General features: G+C 47.0%; 1 protein-coding gene across 1 annotated transcript in view; it reads left to right on the forward strand.

Moving 5' to 3' along the window:
• Positions 1 to 8,099, forward strand: part of DNAJC5B (DnaJ heat shock protein family (Hsp40) member C5 beta) — a gene marked incomplete at its 5' end in the record, with an annotated part of 39,741 nt that extends 31,642 nt beyond the window's left edge. The window contains 2 exons of the mRNA XM_084510547.1: positions 2,460 to 2,634; positions 7,873 to 8,099. Coding sequence (XP_084366673.1) covers positions 2,460 to 2,634; positions 7,873 to 7,967 — 270 coding nt within the window. The 3' untranslated portion in view covers positions 7,968 to 8,099. The remainder of the gene's footprint in view (positions 1 to 2,459; positions 2,635 to 7,872) is intronic.
• Between the last annotated feature and the right edge of the window lie 12,852 nt (positions 8,100 to 20,951).

Below are 20,951 nucleotides of genomic sequence, written 5' to 3' on the forward strand. Positions count from 1 at the left end.
CTGGGCTCCTGGCCACAGCTGCTTTCTGTTCCTGCTGGGTCCATCCCTGTTCTCTTTGCTGTCCTTTCACCCTCTTCTTCGGCCTCAGGTGCCTGGAAGCATTCCCTTAGAGCTGAGAGAGCAACCGTACTGGCTCCTCTAACAGTCTTGATAATTAAAGTTTTCATCACATTTAGCTTTTATTTCCTCTTCTGCTTGCTGATTGTTAGTGGAGACTTTATGAAGTATAAAATCCTCTGTGGTCAGAAAATCAGGAACGGAAATAACTGCTGTGGCTTTGACTCATAAGGAGAGCAGCGGAGAGTACAGAGAGAAGCTAGTATAAGTCCCTAACACAGAAAGGAGGAACGTGTGGATTGTTTCAAGAGAGATGCATCCTGGAGGTGAGAAGAGAGGTGCTGAATGTCCCAGCAAAATTAATCACTGCTTCCTGAGTTTTAAGAATTCTGTGCACAATAGCCAGGAAAAATCCAAAATATGCAAATAGTCAGCACCTGAGGATTGTCACAGGTGGTCTCTCTCTATCTCTCCCCTAATCCCACACCTTGCCACCTCCAAAGCACAAGCAGGTCACCAATTGTTTTTTTCAAGCTGGGGTCACTAATCCTCTTTTTTTCTCACGCACAAATGCCAGGTCAGCTTCAGATTTTTATATTATCCATCATAATACTATTTAAGTCTGACTGCGGATGATCTTAGGACCCCTAATTTTCTCCACTCTGGTCTGCAGAAGATAGGGACCACAGCGTTTGCTTGTTATCTTCTTCTTCAGCTACCAAAATTCCTGGTAAATCCTCTTCCCTAACACACTCATCCTCAGAAAATCTGACAATCATGAGGAGGTGTATCATTAGAAGTAAAGAAAGCCAAATGAAAGCAGAAATGCAAAGTGAAAATTACTTTTTTGGAACTGCCAGACTTCTTAGCAGGCATATTAAACTTGGAACATGTTAACATGGGTAGTGGGTACTTGAACTGCATATCCACTGGCAGACATAGGAGTTGTTCATTCATCTATTATTGCAAAAAGCAATTCTCCCTCTCCCATGAAGACAGCTTAATGATCACATCAGTGTTCTTCTGATTCCTGATTTATCAACTGCAATATTTTAAATACAAGAATCGTGAATCATTAATTTATCATTAATACATTCACGTATATATTTCACTTGATAAACTTTTATACTTCTTTTCCTTCTATCCATTGTGCTGTTTTTTCCCCCATTATGGCATAAACGATAAACAGACGGATAACTTATTTTAGAGGTTCTGAGATTTCTAACAGTTTCAGATGTCAGTTGGAAGGAAAACATTTTAAAAAGAAATGTCTGAGTCCTCCTTGTCTTTTAAAAAAGCATCCTGTTCACTCTTGATATATCTGTGGGTAGAATAGATTATCATTGGCCTCGAGCCTGCGAACACATAAACGGTAAATATTACACATGTAAATATCATATTACCTTCAAAGCCCGTGCTAACATTGCCTGAGACATGCATACATAACTGAGTGTTATTTACATAGCTTCATTGTCAAATTTGACAATATCCTGGCATTTATGCTTCCTTTCTTCTTCACCAGCATGTTTACTTATGAACCTAAGAAGTAACTGCAAAAGCACATAAGTGCATTTAGTAAAGGGCAGCCTGGATACCTGTAATACTAGAGCCTGGCTCTGCTGAAGCCTCTGCACTTGGTGTGACAGGGACAGGAGCAAGCAGGGGCAATGCTGGTGGGAGCTTCTTGATGCCTAACTCCCCAGACATAGAAACCACAGCCCAAGGAGTCTAACCTAGGAGTTGTCACCTCTCTGCTTCTGCACAGGCTAAAGAAGAGAAGGAGACACCTCCAAAGGGCAATGCAAATTCTCCTGGGGCTGATTCACCCTCTGGAAGGTCTTTTAGCTTCCCATCACCTATCTGGGGAGCCCACAGAGGAGACTGCGGGCCTAATTTAGATGCCTTAGTTCAGTGCCTGAAGTTGTGTGGATGCATCTGAGTCTTCGCTTCTTTTTCTCTTGGCTTTGTTATTGACAAGAACCTGCCAGTAAATAAGTGTTTGCAAAAAAAAAAAAAAAAAAAAAAAAAAAGTTCTCGGGCAAATGAGTCATTTTTAAGATGGAAATGAGTCATTTTAAGGTGGGTGGGGTTTTGCATACTGCCTGGAGCTTTTTTCTGAGGGCCGTCAGCTGAAGACAGGCGTTCAGGAGCTGGGCATGCGGGGGCCTGTTGGTTGGTGGCTTCTTTGTGGCTGTGGTCCCGAGCGTCAAACAGGAGCTGGTGGGTGAGGAGGACCCTGGAAGGTCTGGTCCTGATTTAGGCACTCGTCTGGCGGTCGGACTCCTCTGAGAACCACGCATGTGGGAGCCTGAGTCCCTTTGAAGAGCCTCTTTGAAGAGGCTGCTGTGGGTTTCGGGAAGGTCACTGCTCACGGGGTTTTCCTCTTGCTCTCTTCAACCCAGGGCTTGTTTGCAGTCTGCGGCCTCCTGACGGGCTGCTACCTCTGCTGCTGCCTCTGCTGCTGTTTCAACTGCTGCTGTGGAAAGTGCAAACCCAAAGCACCTGAAGGGGAAGAGTATGAGTTCTGTGTGTCTCCGGAAGATTTGGAAGAGCAAATTAAGAACGACATGGAAAGAGGTGTGTATTATAGGGGCTCACTGGGGAGCAAAGCTGTTCAAAGCAGCCCCTGGAGCCTGTAGGCCAGATGTTGTGCTCGCGGTGCTGAGGCTGATTCCAGACGGCCGTGGAGATGTGCCAATTCTCTCCAGCTAACGCCGTGACCTAGTGAACTTCCCAAGTAGCATGATAATGAAAAATTGAACTTACGGAACTAATAACTAAATATCTCCTCCATCTCTTTATTAGACACAAACACCAGAAGTCTCAGGGCTCATCTGAAGAGAAGATGCTCGCCTTCTAGCCCCCATACCCCTGTTGCTTCATATCCCAGATCCTGTACATGCATAGCTGGCTCCAGCTGGACTGGAGCTTGCCACATCTCACCTGCCTGAAAAAGTACATTCAGTTTTTACTCAGGTAAAATTCATCACTTTTTGTAACGGGCTGGCCATGCCCATTAAAGAAAGGCTTTAAGAAAAGATGCAGAGCTTCCAGCTTTAGGGTTGTGCAGTAACCTAAGACATTCAGAGTGGGAGCTGCCCCTTTCCCTTCCACCTGCAAGCTGCTCCCTCTCTACTGCACTGGGCACAGCAATTGTGCTGCCTCACCAGGAACCAAATCTTGGATAGGACTCAGATGAAAAGTTATGTTCATTAAAGAGCAGGTAGCTCCCTGCCAGTTTAACTCCCTGGTGTGCCTCACAGCAGGACAGGGCAAGTGCTAATCCAGCTCAAGGAAGGGATCACAGGCTGGGGACAGCAGGACCCCTTCACAGCAGGTTGCCCTCTTGGCTTGGCTTATTATACTTAAACTAGTAGTGCCAAACTGCAAATGTCACATTCCCGTACCAGGAAGAGTTTTCTCCCCTCTTTACACACAAATAACCCCTTTCATAAATATGCAACAAAACACCTGTAGCAGCTGAAACAAATGCTATTCATATAACTGATATGCCAATGAGTGTTGTTTTTAAATTGTTTTTGCCTAGAAGCATATCAAGGTAAACACAGTCAGCTTAGAAATCGATCATAGTTGGTCAGTCAGTGCAAAGGTAACAAAAAAAAAATATGTTAGTGAAAGCTTTATAGCCACAGTGCATTATTTGAAATAAATGTAATACACAGTAAGACATTAAGCACCCGAAAAGTGCAAATATAAAATGGGTTTTGATGCTTATGGGTCTATGACACCAAAGTCAGAAATACAAAGGTGTAACTTGGAAAAATGTTTAATGTAGCATTTTCCTGCCTCTTTTTGTAATTTGGCAGGCATTTTGCTGTCTCTCAAAATCCAGGACAAATTTCTGAAGAGGAAGGAAAAAAAAGGTTCTCCCTCCTTCCAGCACTAGTGGTGCTTCTTGACATGAGTTCAGTAACGTTAGGCCATCTTCCCATCCCTTTACTCCCACCAAGTCTCACCTAGATAGCCTATAGATAAATAATCAAATAAATAAATTGCATGTTCAGCAAAGTACCACTATGTTTTAGGTACTCTGAAGACAATATTGAGTGATTGGATAGGGCTTGAAGAAAACTAGCTATTTCTACCTTTCCTAGCCTTCTCTTCCATCTTGCTACAATTCCTTGCCAATCAAAACCAGCTTGCTTAAGCAGAGTAGAACTCTCTACATCTTAAAAGCAAATGAAAATAATGATAATAATAATAAAATATAAAAGTAAAAACTTCATGACAGAAGATGGAGGGAGCATCTTTTCTGCAACTGAGAGGAAAATAGGCACTTCATTTAGAGAAAAGAATGGTAACCAGCTCAAACTGCAGTTACTTTCCCTCTTCTCCTCACCAGATTTTAGGGATACTGGTCAAAAAGAACCAGATGACCTAGAATAGAAAAGATTGGGCTTTTCCACCAGACATTTTCAAATGTTGGGCCAGAGAAATGAATACTCATGCCTTCCTTTGTGTAAATAATAGAAATGCTCTTGTAGGTAATTCAGAAACACACTGTAATCAGTCCTGCAGCAGACTACGTTTTGGAAGAGAAAATCATATCAGGATCCAAATTCTTTGCATGCCCTCTGCCCACAGACTGAGCATTCTAGCTGGTAATTAATTTCTTTGCTTCCTGCTGTCCCAAGTTTATATATTGTTGCTAGCCAGAACTTCTTTTACTGAGGTCAAAATGTAGATTCCCAAACTAAGGCCATACTTTTATTTACCCAAATATTTTATAATCAGCCCTTCCTTTTCTGAGGAATGCAACGGTGATAAAACATCACAGTGCCTGACGCTAAAAATCTCTGAGAGCAAGTCTCCACCAGTTCTTGCTGCGCTCCCTGGGAGCTGCTTGCAGCCAGTCATACTGTGCAGAAAAGGCAGCATGCATGTTGTGGGAGCAGGGACTTTCCTTTCTTGAAAGGGCACAACAGTAGTCATTTTTGAAATCCCTCACATTTCTCCTTAACAAAATTCAAGGTACTACATAGTTTGATTCCCCGATTTAACATACCATAAAACAAATTTATTAGTAAATAAAGATACGTGAGGCCAAAAATTCTGTGATTCATTCTTTAAAATGGAAAAAGCAATGCGAGTTGTCACTTAAATCAACACAATTGTTTCAAAACCCTCAATTCTGAAAAAAAAAATCATATTCCTCTAGAAAAAAAGTTTTATTCAAATAAATATTTGACTAGTTCAAGTGCTTGGCTAGCTGAGTGTCTGCTGTGGGAGATTTGTTTTACAGCTTTTACTTCCATGGGTAGTATCACCAACAAGAACTAAGATTAGGGATTCATAGGATCTGTTCTGTGCTTAGGTTACAGTGATTTCTTCACATGACTATTGATTTGAATCACAGGAGGACTCTGGCTGCCACACAATGCACAAAAGAAGATCAATTTCCAAAATAAATCTTGTATTCGGATGATTACATTTTAAATGTGACATTTTTTAGCATTTCAGGGGAAAAAAAAAAAAAAGTGACATTATAAATGCATAAAGTCCGGTAACCTGTAATATCACTCCATAATGCCACAGATGACCTGAGAAAATGCACTAACAGAGAGAAGCATCACACACCTCTCTGCAGCACAGACATGCAGTCATTCATTGTTTTCACTTGCACACAGTGCAGGCTGACAGATTTTGCTTTCATTGAGGTCTATGGGAAACCTTCCATTGACTTCTGTGGTCCCAGGTGAGATGATGTTTGAGTTTGGATTGCCCTCAATGACACATTCAGACAGTTTGTCTGGTTTGCTCTCCTCTCCTGTTTGGTTATCCTCACAAGAACAAAGCAAAGCATTTCTAGACCAACTTTCACTTTACAGAAAATGAAATATGGGAGAAAAAGTAAGAAGAAAAAAAAAGAAAGAAAGAAAGAAAGAAGAAAAAAAAAAGAGAGAGAGAGAGAAAAAGAATAAGAGAAAACCAAAATAAACAAACCAAAAAAGTAAAAGAAAAAAGAACCAGAATAACAAAGTACTTTCCTAACTCTGAAGCAGTAAGTTTTTAGCACTTCATTGTCTCCTCCACACTCCATATGATATCGATGTAGGCGAACAGTGAGCAGGAGCTATCTATAGAAAGCAGTTTAAGCTGTGAATCCTGCCGCACCTCCATTCTGCAGCTCTCCATTAACACTCTATATTTGTACAGTTTATTATACCAGAGGTCCCTGCTTTGATAAAAAAGCATCGTACACCTCGGAAGGGCGCAGGCAGCAAAGGACCTGGGGAAGGTGTCAGCTCAGCGCTGTGTGCAGATCAGCCGGGAGCAAGGTGACAGATTTTCAGTGGGTCCTCTTGTTGCACATCTGGGCACCATGGCAAAATTAGCTGCTAGGCTCTGCCCTCCACAAACGAGCTTCCAAAAAATGAACAACTTGGAGGCAGCAGAGGGTGGGAGGGAATGCTGCTCAGAGATCTGGAAAACACACAGCAACTTAAAAATGGATCGAAACTGCCAAAATAATGCGAAACCACACCAAGCTGAAGGCATTAATTACTCATATACTTTTAGAAGTTATGAAACATGTCTGTCTTTGACCTTGCGTCTAAATTAGGAATTGCCCATACAGAGAAGCTGCTCAGCATTTATCATCCTTGCCTTTCACCTTGACAGAGTCGAAGCGGTTCTGCCCCCACCGAGGGGAAGCCGTATGGCACGCAGTTAGATTCCTGCTCTGGGTTAAGTTACTCCTATACGTTACATCTTCTGCCCGTGATTCATCCCATCAACTGGCATGTAAACAGGAGGAAATGTCAGCTGTGTTGTTTTTTTTTCCTAAACATTCTGTCATTTGGAAAAAAAAAAAAATGCAATTTGTCTTCAATTACTCTGAAAACTGTGTTATTTTCAAGATGGATAGTTGAAAGATTTTCGTATGAAAGCACCTTCACCAAGATTGCTGAACCTTTAAAATTCACTTTCTTGGACTTGAGTGCCCTCCTCCCCCCCAAAAAAATGGTGGGTTGGAAGGAGGCCTGGGAGAAGGGCAGCCAAGCCCTGTTCATTATCAGAGCGAACACAACAGCCAGCGGGGAGCTCCGTAAGGACTCAACTTTTCTCTGCTCAACAACAAATGTATTTTTTTACAGATATATTGGGAAACCAAGTGCACAACTAAATGGAATGAGAAAGTACGAAGCAGTGAGCAGTTATATAGTGACTGTATGGGGTTTGGGCACTTCCAAGCTCGTCAAAACAATGGTCCTCAAAACTCCATTGAAAATAAATTACATAGGGCTTCGGAATGCAATTTGGCATTTTCATACAGCTTGCTGGCTTTCAGGATGTCTGTGCTTTCTTCACTGTCAGAGATTTTACCGCTCACATGTTGCTTTCCTTTTAACTCTCTTCTTTCTTTCCTGCTAACTTTGCCTTCTCCAAGACTCATTTCTGGCCCACTCGAACGCTGCCAAGGTCAGTGCTTGCTGAGTCACAGCGGCGCTCGTTGTGTGCCCGTGTTTGCAGGAGCCAGCACTTGCGACTGGAGCAGGCAGGGACCGCTGCCTTGCAATCCCCACGGGGCACCAGGTAAAGCTATTGTCCGGTTCAATTACAATAGCAATAGTCACCCCGAAATCTGACCTTAAGCACGGACGAGGTGTAAGAGCATTTGTAGACTCGGCGTGAACATCGCTGCCTCTTCAGCAGGCACACAGCTGTCTCCGAAACTGAGATCAAGGCGCAAGCCAGGGCAGCAGATGACACGCGGTGGTGCCAGCGAGAAGCCTGGCTTTGGCAGCAAGGGAAGGATTCTTAAAAGTATTTTTGTCTCCCTCCCCGATTTAGATGGAGAGACTCCTATTGTGCTTCAGCCCACAAACGCAACCGAGAAGACGCAGCTCATCGGGGACAGCCACCGGAGCTACCGCACGGACTCCTAGAGCGGGCAACGAGGGTGCCTCCCAGGGGGTGTCACGGCAAGGAGGAACACGTGTAAAGCCCTGCAGCCTGTATTCGTAGCTGTCTCTAAGCTAATCAAGAGTAACCTGAGAGTAATTTCCTGTTGAGGCGGAATCTCCCTTTAGGTCACTTCGAGTGGGTTCACATCTGCACTCTGCAAGGAGATGCCTACAGCCAGTACAGAGCTCTCGCTGCTTCAAGCTGCCCTGCTTGGCGTGGGCTTTCCTCTGCAATACTCTCTTTGGTGCGATTGCTCTTCTCCCCTGTCCTCAGCTGGGGTTTCACCTCCCAGACGTGGTCCTAAACACACTGGACACACCAGCTCCTTTTCTCCATGCCCCAGGGAAGATTTCCCTCAAAAAGGTCTGTGGCAAGGCAGCTGGGGCTGTCCTTCCCAAGGAGGAAAGCAGCTAGCACCTTGCTGGTGCCCAGCCCCAGAAATTGTGAATCTCAGTCAGGGGAAGGTGCTCCGGGGTCACTGTGGTGGTGGCTCCCATTCCTGCATGGACGGGTTTGCCGTCCATGCCGGGCAGCCCCGACTTTTCCATCTGCAGCCGCAGTGTGCTGGGAGTTGATCCCCAGCCAACAGCTTTCTGCCAGCTCTCTTACTCCCTGGTGCCCCTGGCCGCTGTCCCCACCACCCTGCTGGCACGGGGACAGCATCCATCACTCCCAAACAGCTTCGCGGGGCAGCAAGGACTTGGCAGGGCAGGGAGGCAGCAGAGCAGTGAGCATCCTCCCCATGGTCCTCGTCCTCAGGTGAGCCTGGGTCCTCCCCTCGGTCCCGGGCTTTAAGAGCACGTTGCATGGCTTTAAATAAAGAGGTAGGGATGCGAAACATGCTGATAGTTATACCCTCAAACACACAAAATGCTCAGTTTTGAGCAAAACCACAGTGCTTATGTATTTCTGAAAAGCGAACCAGGTGTACCGCTGCACAAATCGGTGGAGTTATGTGTGGGCACAGCTAAAGCAAGCATAAAGAAATTAGGCCCCGAATTTGTAAGAGACAAAGAAGTAACTCTGGGATCTTAAACTTAGCACTTGTCTCGTTTGACAGAGTAGTTTAAGCCTTAGACAGATGAATTTCACTTTATTGATCATGTTACATCAATCACTGTCAGTTCTGTACACTTGCTATTTTTGTTCCTCTAATCACAGTGCTGCAGTCCAAAGGGGGAAGTAATGTACCACTGAATTACAGAGACCGGTGAACATATAGCTAGTCAAAAGTCTTATTCTCTTCTTTAAAATTGGATTCTGTGGTTGTGAAACATTATTGTCTTCCTTCCATTCTCACCTTTCACTTCAAATGTCATTTAGTGGCAGCTAAATATATGGGAAAAGAGTGTGTTTCATAGCACCAGCTATCACTCCAAAGTCAAGAAACACTACTTTTAACATTTCTTTAAAGTTCCCACAACACATGGATATTTTAAAAGCCATTTATTCTAGTTCAGATTATCTACCTGCTCTCCAAGTGCAGGCACTGGGGACAGCTAATGCTCATGTTGTCCTCAGAAACAGTCCTGGGTTTTGCTGTAGAGAGGAGGGGAAGTCCCAGCACAACCAGGGTTGTTATCCCCTCTTAACTGTGGGCTGCAGGTAAGGTCCCCATGCTGCAGATAATTGGAGGGGTCACTCATATGTGCACAAATCCAGATCACTGCCCTACCTGCCCAGACAGCAGCAGGGGGATGAGCAGATCAGGCCTGAAACTTGGGAGAGAGTTAAATCCTAGATCAGTAAAACCATTTTGGTAATTTTATTCACATGCAACACCTTCGATGTTCCTCAGGACCCCAGTGTATGAGCCAGGTTTACTGAAATCAAGGAAATGATTTCCAAAGGCTGGAGATGTACCATAAGTCATGTGGTTCTTATTCACTCTTTCTAAATGAGAGATTTTGCTTGGGAAAGATTCATGACTCGATCTTGCGGGGTGATGCAAATAAGGACAAGCTGCCACACGCTTGTAAAGCCCTTTTACTGGCATGGGGATCTCTACAGAGAAACCACCATGTATTATCTCAGTCAGCCAAAAACCCCAAAACAAACCAATGACCAAGCCTTTGAGTGGGTTCTCCAGGATTTATGGCTTAAAAATCTGTGTCTCTGAACCCACGGTTTGATTCCAAAGAGGCACCTTGGTTTTCAGGGTACCAGAACGTTTGCCTCTCTCGCCATCATCAGGATCAGCTGATTTGAGAAAGGATGAATAAGGACTGCAGGACTTAGCTCTTCCATGAGATTTTACTGTTTGTTTTGCTTTTCCAAAATGTTGCTAAAGTGAACACAGCTGTGCTTACATGACCTGTTTTTAGGTAAGGTTCAGTCACACACCCATTAATCTCCTCATAATGTACAGTTGCTCAAACTTCTATTCTATTTTGCTGCATTTGTTTAAGATGTAAATTACCACACATTCCAAGCTACCTTTACCATCAAGCACTCTGACTAATAAAGCCTGCATGTACGAATTGTAGCACTCCCTTCATTTTTCCATACCATCAACAACTTCATTGCAGTAACAACCACAAAAGCTGTCTCAACAGCTGCCCAGGATGATGGCTTTGCACCCTGACGAGCAGCAAGCAGCAGCTCAGGATTTCCCCGAAGAGGAACTCACTCCTGGATTGCGGCAGATGAGCCTGTCTATGCAAAGCAGCCAGGGGTACAGCCACACATTGCAAACGCGTCCTTTACATACAGCACGATGCTTGTCTACGTAGGAAAATTCAGCAGTGGGTTGAAGTGATGTAACACGGTAGTTTTACTGGCCTAGATATCTGTATGGAACAATTTCCCCTAGCACAGGAACAATCAGCAGACCTCACATGAGCTTCTCTTGGGCCAGGATCTCACTCAGGGATTTTGCATCTGTCCAAGAGCCGGCACAGAGTGCCAGATAATCTGGGCTGCTACAAGAGAGGGGTATTTCTCACTATGATGGTATCCAGCCTCTGTGACCTCAGCAGCCCAAGCATTCAAAAAATGGGTATGGGGCACCAGTTTTGGCTGGATGTATGTCATCTCTAAGATCTGTCCTTTTGAGTGATTGAGTATGAACACACACCCAGCTTCACTCAAAATACAGAATGGAAGAAACATCTTAGAAGATTTAGGACTACCATCGGTATGGTAGTTACTAGCTACTTAGGTGGCTGTTGCACTTTTCTGCCACAGTAAGTTTATACAATAAACAGCTTGAGCCGTGGCGGCTCCAAGACACATCAAACAGAGTAGTATGCTGTTTGATTTCATTGCTTACCTTCCTTATGAATTAATACCCTGAGTATGGGTATGATTTCAGTCAAAAAAAAAATTACATTTTTGCCCTTTTTTAGAACAAGACTTCCACCAACGTCACGCATTTGTGTTTCTGGAGGAGAAGCGGTGAGTGCGGGAGTGTGGCAGCAGAGGGCTTGGACCTTTGTGCCAGGGCCAGAAGGATGCTGGTGGTTAGCGGGGAGCCCGGAAAATTGTGTGTAGACGTTTGGGGAGAGGAGAGGTGGTTCTGGAAAAAGCCCTCAGTGTTTCAACCCCCTGATGAGCCAGGACGATGGCAGCCGGCATGCTCCTGCAGCTACTTGCTTCGTGAAGGCTTGTGGTGGCCCGGAGTGGGAGCAAGGTGTGTGTTGTGTTGCTTTCTGTCACAACATAAACGGGTCTTGGCACTTGTGCAGCAGGCTCTGTGTGCCCCGTGACAGTGGCACGGCTCCTGTTGGCCGTGGGCGAGTGGCAGCAAAGCCTTCGGGTGCTTCGGAGGCTGGGGCTGCCTCAGGGAGAAAACAAGGAAAGAAATGTGGCTGCAGATGTGTGAGGAGAAATGATGTGGGAGGACATTTTATCGAGATGGGGAACTGTAACAGCGGTGTGGGAGCTCGCTGGGTGATTTGTGAGGCGATAGCGGCCGCGAGCACCCAGCGGCGAAAAAAATATTTGTCGTCTCCTTCGAGCCGGAATCGAACCAGCGACCTAAGGATTCCCGCGAGGTGCGCCCCTACAGTCCTCCGCTCTACCAGCTGAGCTATCGAAGGGACCTGCCTCATGGCCCGCCGACACGCCTCAAGAGCGCACCGCGCGCCGCACGGCGCATGCGCGCACCGCGCAGGGCTCCGAGGCGGGGAGCGGCCGGGCCCGGGGCTCGCTGTGGGGTGGGAGCTGAGGGGAGGGGACGGGGGCGCGGGGCGGGGGGGGCGCTGCGGGGGGCGGCGGCAGCCTCTAAGGGAGGGCGAGGGGAGACTGGAATCGTGTGGGGCCAGTGGCGCAATGGATAACGCGTCTGACTACGGATCAGAAGATTGTAGGTTCGACTCCTGCCTGGCTCGCTCTTTTTGTTCTCGCCGCGCTCCGTCTCCTGGACGTTTTGACACATAAATATGCGGCTATACAGCTCTGTTTGTTTTATGTTTAGCTCTGTTTTCTTAAACCTGCACTCGTGATTTCGTGCCACGTGTACGCCTGGCATGTCATTGGATTCTTACGTCTCCCAAAACAACAAAAGAAACACACCTTAACACATAAAATATAAAAAACACCATCTACTCTTAAGGTTTTCAGACCACTTAAACATCCACCCAGTCAAACACATTCCCTGTGGCAACAAATAACACAATTAACACGCCAATGAAGTTGCACTGACAGAACCACTGAAGCATATAATATCCCGAGTTGGAAGGGACCCACAAGGATCATGGAGTCCAGCTCCTGGCACCACACAGATCGACCCAAAAATTCAGACCATGTCTCTAAGCGCGCAGTCCAAACACTTCTTAAACTCCAGCAGGCTCGGTGCTGTGACCACTGCCCTGGGGAGCCTGTCCCAGTGCCTGACTACCCTCTGGGTGCAGACCCTTTCCCTAACCCCCAGCCTGGCCCTCCCCTGTCCCAGCTCCATGCCGTTCCCTCAGGTCCTGTCGCTGTCCCCAGAGAGCAGAGCTCAGCACTTACCCCTCCTTAGGCACCAGCCAAGGGACAGTGCTGGCCTGGTACAGTGTGGTAAGCATGGCAGATAGCGCTGTGACAAGGAGTAGAGGAACCAGCAACACCGCTGCGATGGGCAGTATCACCACAGTGAGTATGCATTAGTGATAGAGGCAAGCCAGTACTCCCCAGTAATCAGACGTGGGAGCAGCCCACGCATACACCATCGTGGATTCAACACAAGGTAAGGACGAAACAGGTTGACGTGGAGCAAGCACTGCCATTAGGAGTTAGTGGGGCTCCTGTGGGACTGCTGTCCTCCCAGCAGGACATGACACCAGGCCTGATGCCACAGGTGGAGGCGGCACGCCGCCATGTCGTGTGTGCTCCTTTGTCGCAGCCAAACACGGCTGGCCAGGACGTAATGTGGGACATCTGTGTTTAACAGGAAAAAAAATAGAAAAATAAAAAAGTGTGTCTTTTTTTTTACACAAAAATTCAAAGCAATAAGTCTCAGCTGGGTTAGGCCGGCCGCCACCTGGCGCAGCCAAAAAAAGCCATGCGAGCCAGGCAGGAGTCGAACCTACAATCTTCTGATCCGTAGTCAGACGCGTTATCCATTGCGCCACTGGCCCCGCACACGAGCAGCGCCCGGGCCGACGCCCCCTCAGCGAGCCCCTCATGGGGGGGCGGGGCCGCGCGGCGCGGCGCCGGGGGCCGCGGGGTGGGATGCGAGGGCGGCGGCGGGCCCGCTCTGCGCATGCGCCGCCCCCGCCGCCGCCGGCTGCCCGTGGAGGGCGCATGCGCAGAGCGACGCGCGGAGTGGGGCGGGACCTTGGGCGGCCGCGGCGCGGCAGCTGGTAGGTCCCTTCGATAGCTCAGCTGGTAGAGCGGAGGACTGTAGAGGCGCCGCCCGCGGGAATCCTTAGGTCGCTGGTTCGATTCCGGCTCGAAGGAGACGACAAGTCTTTTTTATTTCTTTTTTTTTTTTTTTTCTCTTTCTCTCCTGCAAATTGGTTTCAGCGAGCTGCCGCAGCTCGTGTGGGAGCACATCCCTGTCAAAGGTGCAGCCGGGGGAAAGAAAATAAAAAAGAAAATAAAGCCACTGCGTCGAGGTGCCAGCTGTGCGGTACGCACTGAGCGCTGTGCTGCAGCTGCACTGGTGGCAGTATGCAGTTTTTCCAGCAGTAATAATGCATAAATTTGACATTATTCTATGTGAAGCCCCAAAATAGGTCTGTTTAACTCACTTTTGTCTGATTTTATTAGGTCGCCTGGTGGCACGGCAGAGCCGTGAGCTTCCTCCCCACAGTGGTCTTCAGGCCACAGTTCAGCTCCCCCCATAGGTGCCAGGTTATCCCCACTGACCCAGCTCTGCTCAGGGCATCTTCCTGGTGGCAGGGCATAAAAGCGCCCCATGATCTCCCAACTGATGGTAAAAGACCTGAGGCTCGGCCCTGGCCTCCAGTCATGTTGTAAGGGGAGGCACAGGATGATCTGCAACAAGGTGGAGCATTAGGAGAGGGCACGGGTATCCTTTACACAGAAAGGATTTAACACACATGGTCACAGGCTTGCTTGGCATGTGGTAAATAATCAAGCCAGCACTCGTATTCTGCTTTTTTTCCCCTGTCTTATGTTCTATTATATTGCCATTTTCTTTTTCCTTCATGTCATCTTTTTCATTACAAGTGCTACACGGTGTGCAGAAGAAACACACTTGGCGATGACTCCTGGCCTGGAAAAAGTAAACATGTCTCAAGGCAGCGAAGTCTGTCAGCATTGTAGGGGGAGAAAGAAGGCTTTCTCCTTCAAAAGAACCTAGAATGAGTGTTCTCTGTGTGAGAGTGTGCTTTTCAGATATAAGTGCAAGGAAGGCCCACTATCTGTGTGAATAAGGAAGGTAAGAAAATTATCAGTCACTGGGCAAGAAGATTTATCAGGCACAGTCAAACCTACAGGCTTCTGGTGTGTAGTTACACACTTTATGCATTGAATCGCTGGCCCCAGCTAAGCTTTCTATTATTTATTACATTTTAATGTTTGCATATGTACACTTGTGCCACCTTTTCTTGTTTTTCTTCAAGCGTGATGCAGTGAAACCCTTTTAGGAAGTATGTAAGAGGAAATCCAGGGAACAGGGGCACCCTGGAAAGCAGAGAATGAGTAAAGACATCCATTTCCTTCGGTGTCCATTACCTTAAATGTTCACACACTAGCAGTCAAATCTGAATTCACAGTCCAGAAACACCCCTTTGATACTCTCTGGTGTAGAAGAGGGTACCAATTCCATCCAGGGCCAGAAGACTAATTTTTCTTAGTCAAGTTTCACCTATTTGTACATAAATGCCTTTGCTCCTACTTTTTGCAGAAGTTCATGGAAACTCGTGCATTCCTTTTTACTTATTTAATGGATCCCCTTTTTCCTCTTCCCTCTTATGGAGAAGGGACTATCTTCTTTCCTTCTCTACCTGGCAACCTGACTTCTTGGCCAGCTTGAGAAAAGACATTTTTCCTCTCTCACCCAAAAGGTGAGACGTGCCATTCTGCATAAATGCATGTTACCTGTAATGCAAAGGAAGTCAGAGGAAGAAAAAAAAAAAAAAAAAAAAAAAAAACAGGAAAGACAAAAGCGAGAGAGAGAAAAGAGAAGAGAATGGGAAAGTAAAGTTGAAAAGAAAAAAAAATGCAGGCAATGATCTCAGGACTTACTGTGTGCTAAGCAACTACTTTGCCTCTGGAGCTATGTCCTTATTACATTACATTAATGCATCAATGTAATTGTTTGGCTCAGCTTTCCACTTGTCTAGGACGTGTTCAGGTGTATAAATATATTAAGTGCTTTTTATTGCAATAAGAGTGTATGTGGTGCTTGGATGGTAGAGTAGGTTGCTGAGTACTTCATTTAGGTGCCAACTGTCAGTGACTAGCTGTCTGCGAGTGCTTAATTATTTCTGTACCTGGACTCCAGTTAGGGCCAATAAAAAGCTGTGTGCTTGTATCCTGTTTAATCATTTGTGTCAGATTTCTCAATGACAGAAATATGCCAGAGATTAGGCATTTTCACATTGGTTCTCCAAAGTGTGAGGTGGGCTGGCAGAGGGGTGAGGTGCTGCTGAGGGACAAGAGGGGACAGCTGCTCCAACAGAAAGGGTCTTCAGCTCCAGTGCTGTACAAAAAGGTTTGTCTGTGTTTCAAGCAAAGGCTCTCTCTTCTGCTGGAGGAAGGGGAAATAGAACAAATCTCAGGGAAGTTAAAGAGTATGAGGTTAAAAGTCCCCAGGCTGCCTGGAGGAGTTCACAGGGGAGATGGTGAAAATGTCCCTTCATGGGGAGGTGCTGGCTGCACTTCAAGATTTGTGGCATGTGCACGGACAAAACGACCAGCTGGGAAACCCGGTGCATCACCACTGCAAGTATCTATCACCACTGGAGCGTATCCTTGCTGAACGAGTTACTGCATTAAACTTTTCTGTTATTTTTTCTTGACTTGGGTAAGTGACCTCTCCTTGGGCAGGTAAGCACAACTTTTAGTGTCCCAGGAAGTTTCCCAGCACTTCCAGCGGCTGGACAGCAGCCGAGCAGAGGGCTGCTCGGCTCTGGAGGGGAAAAAATAATAAATAACCAGCGAGCCAGGCAGGAGTCGAACCTACAATCTTCTGATCCGTAGTCAGACGCGTTATCCATTGCGCCACTGGCCCTGGGTGGTGATGGCGGCATGGCCCGTGTTGGGCGGCAGAGGGGGGGCCGGGGGGCTGCAGGCCAATGGTGCCAGCCCTCACTGCCCCCAGCTCCTGTTCCTGAGGAGAAAGCAGAGTTTTGCAGCCACAAATGGTGGCTGAGCAGTGGGACCCCCTTGTTCTGCCAGGGAACCGTGTCCCAGAGCCATGTCCAACGTTGCCATGCCGTGACAAAGAGCTCTGCAGCCGTGAGCTGGGAACAAGTCCCCTCACGTCACCTGTATGCCCAAAATGAGGCAAAATGTCGTTCAGTCTGCAAATTCAGGGAGTTGTGTCATGCCTCCTTGCTCACAAACTTGGCTCCCCAGCCTGCTCTGGGCAGGGATCCCTCCTGCTGGGCAGGGGAGGTGGGATCTGGCTCCATGTCCCCAGCACTGTGGCAGCAGAGGAGCCTTGGGGTGGTCACCCCATGCTTGGTCCTGCACCACAACTGGGGACAGGACAGCCTGGGCACCTTGTCTTCTAGATAACCCCAGCTCCACCATCATACCTACACCTCTCCCGTTGCGACACGCCAGAGTCACGTCTGCACGTTAGTTCCTGCCCCAAGCTCCGAGTTGCTCTTGGTCAATACCCCAAAATGTTCTTCTGTGGTCTTGGTCACTTGGCATGCTCCACATAGGCAACAGCACGCCCAGAACTTGTTTTCCTTGTCCGTCAATCCAAAGTGTGTTTTGCTTCTCCAGAGAGGGCTGGGGAAAACCTCACAGTTTAATGATATCTGGGCTTCAGCCTCAGAACTTCTTGGCAGTACTTGCTGCCTGTTTTTATGAGCCCTTTGCTAATCTTACCACAGCCACACGTGTTAAGCCAGTACTGATAACAACCCAGGTGTCACTGGGCTTCTGGCTTCCCTCCTGTGATAGTCTTTGGTTGTTCTTTGATTTCTGCCTTGACGGTTGTCCAATCACGCTGTCATAAACAGGTCTGTACTGAACAGAGCCCAGCTACCAAAAACAAACTGCATGATACTTACCCATGGCTTAATTAGACAAACAACAAAAGAATTAGCAAGCTTTGTACCTTTTGGAACATGGGAAAACAGGAATGGCTCTTCATCCCACTCCATGGGAGCAGGACGAGATTCACATCATCTGCTGCCAGAGAATATGTCAGGAGCTGCTGGAGACAGATGTTAGTCACCACAACCTCCCTTGGCAATGCTGGTTTTGCCTGACTACTGGGTATTAACAGGGCAGAGAGCCCTAAGCATTGCATTTCTGTGCTTTGCATGGTGCCACATCGAGGTTAGACAAAGCAAGGACCTGTCCCTGTTCATAAGGAAAAGTTGATTTAGATTCATCCTTCACAAGAAATTTGTTAATTTGTTATTGTTCTTTTCCCCAAACCAGTCTGACATGTTGATTTTCTAGGTCTTTTTTTTTTTTTAAATCTTTTGTTATTACTTTGGGTAATTCCTCAACAGGCTCCAGTGCAGGGAGGTGTTTTGGGGCACTCGCTGCATTGTCACCCTGGCAGTGGCCTGCTCTTCCTGCACAAGCAGCCATGCAGCTGCTGGCTGGCTGGTCTCAAGCCAGAGGTGTGACAGTGTCACAACAGAGGCCTATCTGCCATCAGGAATGCATCCAGCTAAACCCACCTTGTAACTATTGCTCTGTGAGGCCAGGTCCTGTCAGTCAGACCTCTTCCCTTCACAGTTCATGCTTCCTGTGAATCTGATGAGGCCTGACAGACAAACATTGGCCACTACGAGTGAGCAAAGATAAAGGCCTTCTGCACAGAAGTCCTCTCCTTCTCATGGATGGACAAGCCGGTGGGATGAGGGTGAGCAGCTGTAGCTCCTCTGCACAGAAAGCCTGACTTGGTTGTGAGTGCTCCTTCAAGTCATGGACCATCTTGTGGGGTACCACAGGAATTATGTTCTGGATAACAAAGAGGATATTAAGAGTGAAGTTGGAAGAGGATGAGCCACTCTAGCTGCTCCTTGATTCAAAATAAGGAGATTTTGCTTCACCTCCCCTGCACTAAGCCACACAACTCAACTTGTCCCTGCTCTGGTAACCTGTGGACACTCAATTTGATAATACAGGAAAATGTTTCATTTCCTGTAGGTCAGAGAGGTGAATCAGCCCAGTCGGAGCAAACAGTGGGATAAGACCTTGCTGCCAGGGCAGTGCAGAAAGGAGAGACACAGGCTGCCCCATCCTGTTTGCTAGAGCAGCTCAGCCACTTTCAGTGCCTTGTGAAGGAGGAGAGTCATCCTGAGATGACAAAGCAGAAAACATGGAGAGGGAATAAGGCAGTGGGACAGCCTGGCAAATCAGTGGAAAAAGTGGAGAAGGAATCCAGTAGGTGAGAGGTAGAGTTGCTGTCTGCCTTCATAGACACCTCATTTCTGATCTGTTATTTCCATCCTCTTTTTGTTTCCCTTCTATCTCTCCTTATTTTTTTGCAGGTGCTAGTAAGTTGGGTGGTGAAGATGAGGCCAGATTCCTCTTGATTTGCCTCAGGCCAGTGCAGGGAGGTGAGCACTGAGGGGAGCAGCCCCTTCATAAGCAGAGACTTGCAAATAGCTCCTCTTCTGCAAAGGGGTTTTATTATTCTCTTCTGGATTAATCGTGAAGAACCACAAAGTGAATGAAAGAGTGTGAGCATGTCCAAATGGCTGGTGGGCATTTAATAACAGGAAAACTGTAATTGCAAACAGAAGATTGCAGGGGTTGGAGTAGTGCCTTTTCCCAGTTGGGCAGCTGGGACTGGCGTTTACTCCTCCAGTTGGCAGTCAGACATCTTCCACCGCATGCCCAGGACAGGCAGGACATCAGGGTCCCATGGATTTGGGCAGGGCCACAGCCAAAAATAATGGTTTCAGGCAAAAACTTGGTCAAGCAGAGAACAATCCTCATGCTTGGAGGAAGCTGGACTCAGAGCTGGGAACTCAGGCTAGTGGCCTGGGAATGAAGGGAATGAAGTGCAGGCAAGAGCTAGAAATGAGAAGGGGTGCTACAAAAGGGCGTGCAGGTAGGGAAGGACACGTGCCTGACAGTATGCTGCCAAGCCTACATTTTGGTGGCTTCTCCTAATGTGCTCCGTTGGCTCACCTGGCAGCAAGGCAGACTGTAAAAACACAATTTTTACTCTTTTTAAGCTGCTGGTTCAATTCTGTCTGAAGGAGGGTTTCTCTGCTTTCTTCTTTCTCAGCCCATGAAGCAAGAACGTGTTCTTCCACCAACCCATAAAACCTCCAACAACCCTGCAGAAGCCTTTGAGATTCAGGTCTGCACCAGTTCTTCGTGCCAGACAGCCTTCCTTGTTGCTCCCGTTTCCAAAATACCCTTCTCCCCTCCTAGCCTCTCCAGAGGGGTTCTGCAGCTGACGAAGGCGCATGCAGTAATGCTTTGGGTACTGTGGAGAACAGGCTGGCAACCTAGAGAGCTTGTGAGGTGCCCCAAGCTCTACGTGGAGATTTACCACATCCTTTGGCAAGGAACGAGTCATTAGTATCCAATTACGCTGAAATCATACTTAATTCAAGACAGGTTAAGACAAAATGCAAATAAAAACACTTACTCGCAGCTGCCAAGATAGATAAACTCATAAAAGAGGTAGGTGGAGAAATGAGGGAAAACCAGGATTCAGTTAGTTGCTTTGAAGATTAGATCAGCAAGGCCATTCCCTCATATCCAGGCATTTTGCCGCGGGCTGTCCTGACACAGTGAGTAGCATGCTATCTTCCTCCACACCTTATACCTCAGGCTGTGTTGACCAAGAAGTATTTCCTCATGGGAGAACAAAGCGCCTCTCATCTCTAATTTCCTCCTCAAAAAAAAAAAAAAAAAAAAAAATCCCATCCAGGGAAGTTCCCTGATTTAACATGGAGCTCCTCTGACTCCTTCCTTATCCAGAAGGCACACTGACCCTTCTCAGCAAAAATAAACATGATTTCATTCCTTTAGCATTACCTGGCCAGCCAACTAAACAATCCCTTGGCCCAAACACCAAGTGAGAGTGCTGTCACGGGAAAGGCGTCGGATGCCTGTCACGGGAGGGGCAAGGGATGCCTGAAAGCCACCGTTTTCTATGTTCTTTTTTTATCATTATCATTTTTCTGTAACAACATAAACATCCCTCCTTTGCCCTGCCTGCCATCACTACTCCTATGGACATATGGCAAAGTGTGTGTGCCTCATCAGCCTTGTTCTGGAGAGGATGTCTCAATCCAAGCTAGTTCTGGGGTTGGGATCAAGGGGAGCTGTTTCTGCCTGAGCAGAGACTGCTCTTTTCTTCACGGGACTTGCATTTTCAGGGGGAGGGTGAGATGGCCTGCTGTTTTCATGGA

This window comes from Aythya ferina, assembly GCF_964211825.1.
Source record: "Aythya ferina genome assembly, chromosome: 2".
Classification (NCBI taxonomy): domain Eukaryota; kingdom Metazoa; phylum Chordata; class Aves; order Anseriformes; family Anatidae; genus Aythya; species Aythya ferina.